Source organism: Oryza brachyantha, chromosome 2 (genome assembly GCF_000231095.2).
Source record: "Oryza brachyantha chromosome 2, ObraRS2, whole genome shotgun sequence".
NCBI classification, from domain to species: Eukaryota; Viridiplantae; Streptophyta; class Magnoliopsida; order Poales; family Poaceae; genus Oryza; species Oryza brachyantha.
In genome coordinates, this window is record NC_023164.2 from 24,077,775 (window position 1) to 24,090,924 (window position 13,150).

The 13,150-nt window shown below is 38.6% G+C and overlaps 2 protein-coding genes across 2 annotated transcripts; one reads left to right on the plus strand and one right to left on the minus strand.

Annotated features, from left to right (window-relative positions):
• Positions 1 to 2,090: 2,090 nt before the first annotated feature.
• Positions 2,091 to 4,134, plus strand: LOC102709534 (50S ribosomal protein L29, chloroplastic). Its single transcript, XM_006647855.3, has 2 exons — positions 2,091 to 2,506; positions 3,790 to 4,134. Exons 1-2 carry the CDS (start codon positions 2,153 to 2,155, stop codon positions 3,931 to 3,933), a joined length of 498 nt encoding a protein of 165 aa, XP_006647918.1. The 5' UTR covers positions 2,091 to 2,152; the 3' UTR covers positions 3,934 to 4,134.
• A 3,433-nt stretch (positions 4,135 to 7,567) lies between these two features.
• Positions 7,568 to 9,206, minus strand: LOC102709058 (transcription factor MYB41-like). Its single transcript, XM_006648996.3, has 3 exons — positions 9,074 to 9,206; positions 8,820 to 8,949; positions 7,568 to 8,589 (listed from the first exon to the last, which is right to left on the minus strand). The coding sequence occupies exons 1-3, from the start codon at positions 9,204 to 9,206 to the stop codon at positions 7,734 to 7,736; spliced, it is 1,119 nt and encodes a 372-aa protein (XP_006649059.2). The 3' UTR covers positions 7,568 to 7,733.
• Positions 9,207 to 13,150: the final 3,944 nt, after the last annotated feature.

Consider the following 13,150-nt stretch of genomic DNA (forward strand, 5'->3'; position numbering starts at 1 on the left):
CGTGATATATCTTTACGGAATATCTTATAATACATCGATGAAAGAGATATTTTTGACTTGCGATGATATTTTTTTTTAAAAAAAAAGCATAGGATGATTCATTAAGAAAAAAGAAAATAATAGGACAGCATAAACTTATACATGTAAAAGTACCCTTTAAATATTTAATTAGGTTTATTTGCTATCTAAGAAACTAATGCTAAAAAGAGGAAATGGTTGAACTCAATTGGTCAATCGTCGTTATGTTCACTCTGATATTTGAAATGTGTGAAAAAAGAGGATGCACGTAGCCTCATACGGCAAGACACCACAGCTGAACTTATCGTCGTTCGAATTACATAGGATCGAACAATGGGATATGGTAGCACCATGAGATTTAGTATGGAATTATGGAGTAAAATTCTCTAAAAGCATTTAACCATTAGGCTGTTGCACTCTACGTTTTCCCTTATTCCTTGCTTTATGGGGTTATACCATCATTTCCCTCTGCTTTTAATACAATATGAGCAAGAATTGGATCTATCGAACAAAATATATCTTATTCTTGACATGATAATAGCCATACATGTTAAACACCAATATTTTATCATCACGGCTAAAAATAAAATATCATCATCTATTTTTTCTCATAGTGTTGTGCAAGTATTAAGTACGGATAAAAGCAAACGACTCCATGTAAGACAATAGCATGTTACAGCAACATGGAAAAATAACCACAAGCAATAACTTCCTAATTCTTTTTAAAGAAAATGTAATGGGAAACATGGAATGGCCATCTTTACTTGGTTTTGAACACAATATACCAAAGTTTATTTTTGGACTATGACCAATATTTTCACTTTATGGTAGGGGAAATTAGATACTACTACTAGGTGTAGCTACTCCCTCCATGTCTACGATGAAAAACATTTTCATAACTGTTTTTGCTCCCACCCAACAGAAAATATAGACACTATTAAATCTCATGTGAACGATAAAACTACATGTATAGAGTTTGTACTTTCTGTTGGAAGAGAGAAGAAATATGTATAGAGGTTTTTCGCCACCTTAGACGTGAAGGGAGTAGCTACACCTGGTAGTAGGATAGAAGCTTCCTATATATATATATAATTTGTTCCGGTTCAGACCTCCTCAATTTCTTATCATCTTCAATTGTCATATTTGCTCCTAGCTCTTCATCACCGTTGATATATTCATGTGGACATGTCGTGCTTCTCATCCCGTGGTCCTCATTCTTGTCCCATGTTCTAACCACGTACCTAATGACGAAGAGAGCCCATGGTGTGCGAGTGCGCTCCCTCGCTGGTGCATAGGAGAGGGGATGTGGAGATGCTTGGCACTTAGTGCTAGCTAGGAAAGAAGCTCGAGTCCACTGGCCCCAGTTTTGTGTTCCACCGGTGCATGTATTCTTCGTTCTTGTGCACAATCTATCAAGTTCTCTCTACCTCATTACATCGACTGTTTGCCTCCTTGAGTTGTTCCTTGCCTCCACTTCCTTTATACGATGCTATTGCTCTTAATATCTTGTATTAATTGCAATAACGCTAGCTTCACACCTTGTAGCAAAAGTGACAGCAGGTTCACATATGTTGATGAAAGTAGGATACAAGCAACACTCACACAATGGGCCAGTCAATGAGAATGATTGCTAAATATACAAGAGAGCTCAAAGAGCATCTGTTTTAAAGTAAAAAAAAATACTAACAGTGCCTTTGTTCAGAGTGAAATGTTGCTAATAATATCTGGCCGAATATGCAATTTCTTAAAAAAGAAAAATATAAACGTAAGATGCGATACGTTTAGGCCCCATTTAATTCAAAGAAAATTCATAAGAATTCTAGAAGACTTCATTTCTATAGAAATTTTTCCTACAAAACTCTTTGAAAGAACCCTATGAAATATCTATATTTCTATAGAATGTCTCTTCCCATACAAGTTTTGAAGAAAATTTAATAAGAGATTGAACCTTATTGAAAAAAAATCATATAAATCTTTATCTTTTTCTGCTAGAATCATATTTTTCATGTCGGATAGTCTTTGAAGATTCGTGCTCCAAAGTGGCTAACGAAGATAACCAGATAAACCCCCCTTATCCTCGACCTCGAGCCCGACCGGCAGAGCGCAAAAGGAATACGCGAGTGCAGCGCAAAAGATGGCGACGATGTCCCTCGCCGCGGCCTCGCCCCTCGCCTCCACTCCGCGCGGGCTCTCCGTCTCCGCGCCCCGCACGGCCTTCCCGGGCCTCCGCATCGGAGGTGCGTCGCTGACGCGGTTCTCCGGACTGGCGGCGGGGGCGGGGGCGCCGCTGCTGCCAGCGGGGAGGGGCGACGCGGCCGTGGTCAGGATGGCGAAGAGGGAGCAGGAGCTGGAGGAGATACGGGCCATGCCGACGGAGAAGATCGAGGAGGAAGTGGTTGACCTCAAGGGGGAGCTCTTCATGCTCCGCCTCAAGCGCTCCGCGCGCCAGGAGTTCAAATCCAGCGAGTTCGGCCGCATGCGCAAGAGGGTACATCTCTTATTCCATGGATTGCAAATATATTGTAGTAGTACAATACCCGTGATGAAATTATTGGGTTTAGGCCGTAGCTGCTGATTCGTTTGCGAAAGCATCATCCTCCTGGCCAAAATGGGTTGAACCAACGAAAATTCGACGTGTTACTGCCAAATGGAATGGTGTGTCGTAGTTGCACGGTTTGTTCACTGTGTTGCAGATCCCCTGGAGTTGGTGCTAACTCCACCAGGTGGATTTGCTCAAATCTCAGCCATCCTTCTAATCCTGTGTCTGAGATTAACCTCTCCCTAATATAATTCCCTTAACCAGTGTTGTTTTACATATAAAACACTTCATTTCATCATTGAAATAAGCAACACATTTTTTTGTGCATCGTCATTCCAATCGACATGGTTTACCTTTATATTTGAAAAAAATGTGTTAAACATTATTGTTTGCATTTTATCTAACAAGATATATTTGTTAAACCCCTGTGTTATATTTACAGATTAACTGAATCCTAGTACTACCATATATTCAGATTCTAACTGAGTTGATTGTTGACTGGGGCAGTAATTTGGACACCTCTTCAAGTTCATAGTAGTGGAGTAACTCGCCAATTTGCTGGTAGAATTTGCCTACCGTTTTTTTTTAAAAAAAGCATAATGACCCATACTGAATGCACCGATGATTTGAGTTAATACTTGAACAATTATAGTCTTGAAAGAAAGTTTTATCTTAGTTTTATTACAACTTCATGTTGGCATTAATCTATGTATTCTTATTTATCTACATTGGGTGCATAGCATTTGTTTATTGAATTTTAGTGCACAGAGAACCACATGAAGGATGATAGTGCTATGCAATGTGTATCTGAAGGGATTTTCTACCGTTTTGGGGGAGTTAATGTTAAATCAAACTTTGGTGCACCAAAATTTAAAATCAAACGTAAAGTTTGTTCAAGGACATCCAAATTCAGATAGTATATGAGAACTAATTCTACAGTCAATTATGCAATGGCTTGTTCTTCTAGAGGCATGTGATAAACCAGCAGCTACTACGAATTGCCACTTAGTTTAGAGTTCAGGTCTCCATTGTTGTTCAGGGACAGCACAGAACAAACAGTTAGCAGCAGACTAATGCATATTGCCTCTGTCAATGCTTCTAGCATTTGATAAAGGAAGATATCGGTTTTTTTTCTCTCTGTTGTTTTTCTTGCCCTGCTCATCTCCCTTCAATAGCAGCATGCTTCTACTCTCTAAATTGAGCATTAAATTGGTTTGTCATCTTCACGTCAGATTGCTCGTATGCTGACTGTCAAAAGAGAGCGGGAGATTGAACAAGGAATCAATAAGAGATTGTCCAGGAAGCTTGACAGGAAATGGAAACAAAGCATCGTGGTTAGACCACCACCATCTCTAAGGGAGAATAAGGAGGAATAGAAGCAGCAAAAGCAGATAATCTGCAGAAGTCATTTCATGCATGTCCCGAAGGAAGTTTTCTTTCTCCCTGTGGTTTCATCCTTATAATGGTTTGATATGTATAATTCACATTAACCAATTTCCAAGCCCTTGATGTCAAAACCAAGATTTCTATGACCAATTCCATTTTTGTATATTTCAATTTATTCGAAATTTCTGCTCTCCCGTGTTATTTTATATGCCCTGTTGCATTTATATCTGGTGTATGAAACTGTGCATAACGAGTAGCATATGCTATTCACCTGTTGAAATCTAAACTGCCTATTCAATTGGCCTGTCACAAGTTGCAAGTACGGACATACTAGTTAAGGAACAGATTTTGCCATCTCTGAAAACATTTGATCATAAAATGCAACAAGTAATTTATTGCTTAACTTTGAACTAAAAATATGCTATGCATAGCTCTAGCCTGCTGTATTTTTCCTTTTCAAAGAATTGTCTCTGGAGCAGGAAACAAAAGTAGGCTCATGAGTTCTCTTGGTGTTTTGGTACCTTGCTTTGCTCCAAGTTCACTATATTATCATATGAAAACTGTACAAGTATCTCCAAAAGCGCATTCTTGTGCCTTGTTGTGTCGGTTACCTATATTCATATCATTGTCCAACACTCATTTATACTTAAACAAGCTCGTGTCCAGGTAGACTGTCCTAAAGCATATTGGGCTTTCCTTTCTACTATAGCCTTAAGAGTATGCTGCAGATGCCTGTGCACAGAGCTAGGGAGCCATCCTAGATCCATCATCAGCTTCATTAGTGAGCCCAGGTGACTTGGCCTTTCAGCCAAAACTTGTAATTGTGATCTCTTTAACAGATCCTAACTTGGGATGTAGAGAGGCTTCACTCACAAGTCACAAGGAAATCTTTCAGTCAGCTCTTGAGCTAATTATTTAGTGAGCAGAGTACAGAGTTGGTGATTGTTTCAAGATAAATGCCGACAAGTGGAAATAACATCCATGCAATTCTTTTGTTGAAAGTTCCAAGTCATCACAGTTGAATAGTGATGCTGCTGATGAATTGGTTGGGTAGATGAGAAATGAAGCGAGGGGGGGGTGGGGGTGGATATCAGCTCCAGTTAATTGCACCAATTTTATTTCAACCACTATACGTTGTCCTTGTTCTGCCTGTTGTCAATGAGCCACTGAATCTCTCACTGACAGGTGTGGTCCAGGCCCACATGCCACTGAGAGAAGCCAATGACAAAAGCTTAACTGCAACTTGAATATATGGCAATAACAAGATCTCCACCAGTTCAGTTTGTCCTAGTGTTTTAACTCCTGATGCATTCAAGTACCCAAATTAGATTTGTTCGGCACAAACTAGTAATTAGTTGTGGTAATTCTATGATATCGACAGTTACCATAGTGTTGCATATGATTTGTATAGTTTTAGTGTTACTGCATGGTCTATTAACAACTGGTCGATTGATAGATGATAACCCAAAGAAAACTCCATTACCTGCCGGCCAGTACAAATGTATCTTTCTGTCAAGTGTAGCACAAATAGAAGCAAAAAAAGATGCTAAATTATATTGGTGCATATATAACCTAAAGAGCGTTTTGAATCAAGTATTAACAGAAATGCCCAATGCTGTTGCAAGTTGCTAAAGCCATACAAAACTCTACTGGTTAGCATTAGTTTTTAGTCATTTTCCTGTTATTGATTGCTGAATCTGCCTCCACATCCCCACTATGCAGTGTTAATAGCTAAAGGTTAGCTGATTAAGAAGTTGCTTCTATCACAATGTATTCAAATGATACACAGCAAATAGTACGATAAACAAAACCATTTGTAGTTAAAGACATTATGATGTGATTAAATTCACAAAGATTTTTTTAAGCATGAAGATTGTAAGAAGACTTATTCAGCTGGACTGCTTCAAATATATATTGAAGTATTGTGTTCCCTGACTAGGATGGATAGACTAGTGTTCCACGGAGTATTCAACTTTTTTTTTTCCAGAATTTGCTTGTATTACACAGGATTAAAGTGAGACACTGTTGCAAGACTACCGTCACATTTCGTGATTATTTTATTTAAGTTGGTAAGACCTTATGATAGCATCAGGAAAACTATTAACAAAGCCACTTGTAACTAAAACATGAATTTCTGAATGAATTCAAAAGATCTAGAGGTGATATATATTTCATCAAGTACATAGATTGTAGGCCGGAACACTAATTCAGGCTTTTCAAGAGTTTTTTTTATTTGGGAGATAATAATTCAAATATTACAGAACGATATCCCGTACATTTAGTTCTTTTTTCTCATAGTGTACTGTCTATCATTTCATTTTTTTTGCAATGGCATAGAAGCTTACTGCAACATTCAACCTATATGTCATCATAAATTAGGTGGTACAACCTTGCATCCTAGGTCGAAATAGTCTTGGCTGCACACTCTATTCACACCTTTTTATTTACAGGATGCTCAAGCAGTGATCTTAGTACATAAACAAATCTGAAAGTTGACACTTGTCAGTGTCATATAAAGCTGCTCTGTTATTGTTGGACTTAAAATTGAGTTGGTTAATGTTAGCCGTCAATATCTTGGAGGAAAAGGCATCAACCCTCACCTGCTCACGAGAAAGCATGCCAATTTAAAGAAAACTAATCTATGAACAGTTTCAATGCCTGATCTACGACAAGGACATGATGACAACTGACTAAGGAAAAACACTAGCAGTGTGTTCAGAGAGATGATGGTCCATGCATGATTAGTATTGTTAAATATTACCAGTGACAGCAGCCATATGTTTTTAGGTGTTTGGATCCTTCCTATCATTGCTACTCTCACGTTCTGTCGCTCTTTTTGCTCAACAGATTTCGAGTCAACTTCCTATAACTGCCTGAGAAGACAAGTTTCTTCTCCCATGCATATCTTGCACTGCCAATAGTAGCGTGAAGAAGGTTTCTTTAATTGCGGATCACCTCATGCTCATTGCATTTCTTCAAGAAATCATTTGCAAGTTGCATATATATGGCACACACGCTTTTCTTTTGAAAATGATCAAAAAGCTTATCTATTCCTGCTTACCGGTGATATATCAGACACATCTAAATTCTTAGAGTCTGTTCTGGAACATGATAGTTCAGTGAAATATTTTTAAGTTCCACTGTTCTGGTCCTCTTTTGAAAAAGAAAAGAACTCTATGGGCGCAGACATCACCAAACTAATTCACGTATATGGAGAATTTAGAAACAATTCTTCTGGATAATTTAGTAATACTCCTCATTATCGTGCATGCCACATTTACGCGTTACTAGTAAGCAGGGTTACTTTATAGTCTTCCACAAAGCAATTGGGCCACTGCAAGGTCCAAACAACATATTTACAAACAAAAAATAATTTATAAATAAAACTTTGATATACATATTTTTAGTGATTTAAAATCAAAATCTAAAAAATAAACTGTAATGAAAAAACTTCAAAATTAATTCTAAATTTATGGTTGAAAAATTTACACGACAAAAAACATGACATATATTGGAATAACTGGAGCCTGAAAATATGTACAAGTTCAGCATATACCATATATGCTTAGGAGCATGCATGTACATTCTCTATTTATCTATGAATTGCCTATGCATGCGAAAAACTATATCACTAAAAAAACTCCAAATGGAACCATGCACTAGAGTGAAACCACACTAGAGAGTATGCCACAGAAAAAGTAAGAAAAACTGAACTGGAAAATCAAACCAAAGATAAACACAAATGAACAGTTCAAACCAGAGCTAAGCTCATGCAAAACCCAGCTAAAAATTAAGATGAAGAAGAGGGGGCACAGTCTCTCATCAACGCGTTGAGAAAAGCGTCAGGGAAGACGGGGAGTTCAGTGATGTTGCCATCACAGCTTGGGGTGGTGCAAACGTCGCCGAGGTTGGAGATGACCGGGTAGTCGGCGAGCGGCGGCAGCGAGTCCTCCGACAGCAGCATCGTCTTCGGGGCTCCATTGATCCCCCTCTCGCCGCTGTTTGCCGCGTAATCTTGGTTTTGGTTGACGTCGTTGACGATGGCGGCCGGCTGGTCGAACACCGAGCTGGTATGCATTTGGATGGTGGGAAATTCGCCAGCGACGAATGAGCCACGGCCGACATTGATAGAGCCCATGAAGCTCGAAGGAAACGGGGAGAAGGCCGTGGACGACATCGGCGACGGCAACGGGGACAAGGACGATGTCGACATCGGCGAAGGCAACGGGGACAAGGCCGAGGACGACGTCCTGGCCGGCGGGCTAAGCAGGCCCGCGCCCATCTGCTCCATGTCGCCCGCCGGCATGGCGCCGCCGATGCTGCCGGATCCGGGGCTAGTCGCGGCGGACGGCGGAAGCTGGAGCAGCGCCTGCAGGTACTGGCCGAACTTCGCCGCCTGCGCCGCCTCGGCTTGCTGTAGCCCGGCGGCCGCGGCGGCCGGGTCATCCCACGGTAGCTGACCCACGAGCTGGCGGAGGTTGGCGAGTGCGATGAGCTGCGGCAGCGCGGCGAAGAAGTCGGTCCTCGGCTGGTGCGTCGTCGGGTCGATTCCCTTCTGGATCAGATCCTTCTTCAGGTGCGTGTTCCAGTAATTCTTGATCTCATTGTCAGTCCTCCCTGGGAGATGCTTAGCAATGGCTGACCACCTGCAGGTTTGATCATGACAGCAACAGCTTACTTAGAAATTACCAAACACAGCAAGATCAAGCAAGCAAGCAAGAGCCTAGAGCTAGCAGTCAGCATCACTGCATGCCTGCCAACCATGATCGATCACTTCCTGAAGGCTAGATGGACATATAGACCAGCTGATGCAAGGAATGCATATATGCAAGGGGTTTGATGTTGATGAGGAGGTGCAGTGCACTGCAGCACGTACTTGTTGCCAAGAGCGGCGTGGAGCTGGAGGATGGTATCCTTTTCGGCAGAGTTGAACTTTCCTCTCTTGATGTCTGGCCTCAGGTAGTTCGTCCATCTTAGCCTGCAGCTCTTGCCACACCTGTTCAACCCTGGAACATGTAAAAGAAATCGAGCATTCAGGCCATGACCGAGCTAGCAAGTTAGCGAACTAGTTGCATGTTTGGATCGATGCAAAGCTGCACCATTTGTACATGCGCACGTATAGTATAGTACCTGCAAGCTTAGGAAGTGCTCTCCAGCTCCCATGGCCGTTCTTCTCGATGTACTCCATGAGCTTCTCGTCTTCCTCCGTCGTCCATGGGCCCTTCTTGAGGCCGTTCTCGTCGCAGCAAGGAGACCTCCCCATTGCGGCGGTGCGTGAGGGTGGTGAGCGATGTGATAGGAGAGGAGTAGTAGGACGAGGTAGGAGATGAAGGTGGGAGGAGAGGAGCACAAACTAGCCGCCTCACTTGATGAGTAGGAGATGCAGGTGGGAAGGCTATAGCTAGCACAGGGCCACAGGCCTTGCCGGCCGCCTCCGCTTACCCTGGGGCTTTCCTGTTTCTAAGAATGATGCTTGTTGCCACCAGAACACTGGATTGGTCTCTATTTAAAGGCGGAGATCCATCACTGCTGCTTAAATTAAACATATTTTGGGGGGAGAATGACTCATTAACCTTTTTGGCCGCGAACATATAGATCAAGTTGCCGTGGGATGATAGGATGAAGATTCATATGAACTTGAAATGAACAAGAGTTCATTCACACAGCAAATTTACAAATGCAAAATAATTTATAAATAAATATATATATATATATATAATCTTAGCTATTTAAAACCTAATGCTAAAAATTAAACTTCGATGAAAATACTTCATCCAAATTTAAATTTTGGCTTATAAATAAAAGTAAAAACAAAAAGATGGGTGGATATATAAATACACACAGTAAAAGTACGTGCGCTGTGTGCATTAATTAACACGTATATTCTCAATTATATATGCTTGTTTTAATCATTATAGACGTATGGCAAGATATCATGTTTTCTACTTGCTAGCTACCTCCGTTCCAGAAATGATCTGTTTTTAGCATGTACGTATATTTTTATCATGTACTGCAAAAAAAAAACTATATGACTCTTTTAAAATAAAATTAGATAGGCCTTTTTCAACTTTATAATAATTAATATTAAATTAATTATACTCTAATGACATATCTTATTTCACGTGCCGTAAATAATCTGTCTACCATCTCCTATTCTCCTCTGGCCAAACGGGACCAAAGTCTTTATAAAATAGATTTACTCCCTCCATACTAGAAATACTCCATTTTTAACGTACCTCACGCATACCAATACTAAGATATAAAAGATAATAGAGTCATCGTTTGGCTTTTTTTCTAAATAATATATTTACAAACATAATAGAATTTACGAATAAAAATTTTTGTATACATGTTCTTAGCAATCTAAAAATAAAAATAAAGATTGAAAAATATACTATGATAAAAAAACATCAAAGCCAACACCAAATTTAAGGTTAAAAATTCAAATTTTGGCTTATAAGCATAAGAAGAGGCAAAAAAGATAATAACCTAGAATATCATTACTTTTCTAAACTATAATATATTTGTCTCTTACTTTTTTAAAATTTCAATGTATGTGTCTTTCACATTACCAAACTCCAATACAACAATTATCCAAAAAATAAAATCTTTGTGGAACAAACGAGAGAAGTAAAAAATAAAGTCTTTTTTAAGACGGAAGTAGTGTTTTTAATGTGGTGTTTAATGGTAATAGAAAAAAGAAAATGACGGTAAAAAATATGAGCTTCAATGTTTTACTCTATTGGACAAATTAGTCTTGCTTTTACTACAATATTTGAGTTTGTGCTGGAGATAGATATACTTTGTACGTCCTAAAATAGGTGATTACTTACCCTCAAAAAATAAAGTGATTACTTTGATCAATTTTAGACAAGTTAATATTCAAGTAAAATGACTTCTGTGTCCTTATCTATTTACCTTTTTTATGGAAAGATGTGTAATAATTGTGAATGTCAATATTTACTTTAGTTCCTTTCCTTTTAAGTTTCAAAGTGGTTATTTATTTTGGGATAAAATTTTAGAGTAAAATGATCACTTATTTTGTGACATTGGGGTACAACCGTACAAGGCTACGATGGAAAATGATAATAAAATCTATTATCTATATACGTACAATACCACCGTAAAATTCAAGGCATATATCTAACCTTTGAAACTCTAATCAGACGTGGTATTGATGACGAGAAAAATGCTTATCCTCATACCGCTGCACGCATACGTGGTTAGGCCACCCTCTTTTTCTTCGGTTAAAAACATAACATGGTTCGTGTTAGTTGGCATCATCCGTTCTACCGTAAACGGATTTTAAAAATTAACGCATTATATTTATATTTATATAGAGTAGATAGAAAATGGGAGAGAAAAAAATGAGTTATAGATTTACAGTTAGCTACTTTTAAGACACTGAATACGTAGAGAAGTGGACTATATATTAATGATATAATATATATTTATATATAACTATTATATAAATTAGTATCATATTAACTTTTAGTGATACAGAAATATTTTTGGGCTAGCAGCTAGCTCTTCTATCGACCCTATTGTCTAGTGGAGTAGGGTCGTGTTCGGCAGCCACATAAGTTAACTTATCTCCTTATTTTTCGCCTGCACGCTTTTCAAACTGCTAAACGGTGTATTTTTTTTAAATTTTCTATAGGAAAGTTGTTTTAAAAAATCGTATAATCTATTTTATATTTTTTTAATAATTAATTAATCATATTACTACGTTTTTCGTGCTGGATAAGTAACCCAACCCTCCGAACGGGGCCTAGATCCTGCTTCACGGTTGGGTTATTTAGGTGGTCTGAGATAGTTGTTCGTCGGTAAAAGTTGGAGCGCGCGGCTTGTTAGTCTCGTTACGAGCTTACCAACGATGGTTTGTGCCGGTCTCAGTAGCGGTGTCATCGCCTGTGTTTTCTTTCTTTTGCACTCTGTGTGGGGTTTTATTGGTTTTCTCCAAAACTATATTTAGGCCGGATTTTTCTTATAAATTAGACAACTCTCTTTTTATTTTTACTTTTTAATATAAAACAGGAGTTCTCCTTCTAAAGGTTTATATGAAAAAAAAAAGAATGGTGTATGCATGTTGGTGTATTATTTCCAATTTTCTCCTGGGGCCCTGCACATGACAAACTTGCCTATTTGTACTATGTATACATTGTATTTGGAACCGGTGTATACTATGTATACATTGTGTCAGGCTGTAATTGCGTATGCAATGATCTGATCTCGAAGTCTTTTCTTGCACCGCAAAAGTAAATAGAGTATTTGATTAATGATTAGGTAGGTTACTGCTCAGAGCTACTCGTTGCATATTTCTTATTGTATTCCGCTGAGAACTGCAGTGTACTGGGATTTTTTTTTCTTTGAAGACTGCAGTACCGATCGGTCAGATCGAATATATAGTTCAAAAGAAAAGAGAAAAATCAAGCCACCATGGATTAGCGATAGATCGCGCAGCGACACGGACGTACGATCGTGTTCTTTGGGGAAGGCGAAATGGATGTTAAAGCTTCCGATCATGTGCCCTCATTTTTTGCATATGGTTTACATAATTGTAAAAGTTAAAAAATGCCATAGATTATATTGTATTGTACATATGCATTTACAAACAAGCAAGATTAAGTCTAATTTATATATAGAAAAATAAAGACTGTAAATCTAACTTCACCGTGTTCATTTTAGATACTTCACTAGATTAGTGCCGCTTTACTCCCTTCCATGAAAATACATTTTCTCAAAATTTCTTCCGCATTGTCTGGAATAGATCACTTATTCTAAGTTATCTGTTAACTTTGTTTTTATTTCTTAAACCGAGTCTGCACTTTTCGTATAGTATATGTATAGATCGAATCTCATCTCATATGTATCAAAAATATAATCTTTTGTTTAATATTATAAGATATTTTAGTTCTATTTAAATTAATCCATGAATCAATAAATATGTTTTATATATGTATATAAATTTATTAGCATCACATAAATTTAGAGAGATTAATTAAGGACATCTTATAATATAAAACCGATATAATAGTTAACCACCGTATATCTCATAGTAGATGTCAGTTGTAAAACCGACACCAATAATCCAAGTCACTGATGCCTCTTAAGTCCTAATAGGTGCTGGTTGGAAAACCAAAACCTATGAGTGATTCCCAGCCGATAGCCAAGTGGGTCAGGTAGTAGTGGTTCTTGAACTAGCTT

Excerpts from the sequence above, each read along its gene's own strand:
- LOC102709534 (XM_006647855.3), top strand. The coding sequence starts at position 2,153 with ATGGCGACGATGTCCCTCGCCGCGGCCTCGCCCCTCGCCTCCACTCCG. Across the intron at positions 2,507-3,789 it reads TCGGCCGCATGCGCAAGAGG|ATTGCTCGTATGCTGACTGT; the intron begins GTACATCTCTTA and ends TCTTCACGTCAG.
- LOC102709058 (XM_006648996.3), bottom strand. The coding sequence starts at position 9,206 with ATGGGGAGGTCTCCTTGCTGCGACGAGAACGGCCTCAAGAAGGGCCCA. Across the intron at positions 8,950-9,073 it reads AGCACTTCCTAAGCTTGCAG|GGTTGAACAGGTGTGGCAAG; the intron begins GTACTATACTAT and ends TACATGTTCCAG. Across the intron at positions 8,590-8,819 it reads CACGCCGCTCTTGGCAACAA|GTGGTCAGCCATTGCTAAGC; the intron begins GTACGTGCTGCA and ends TCAAACCTGCAG.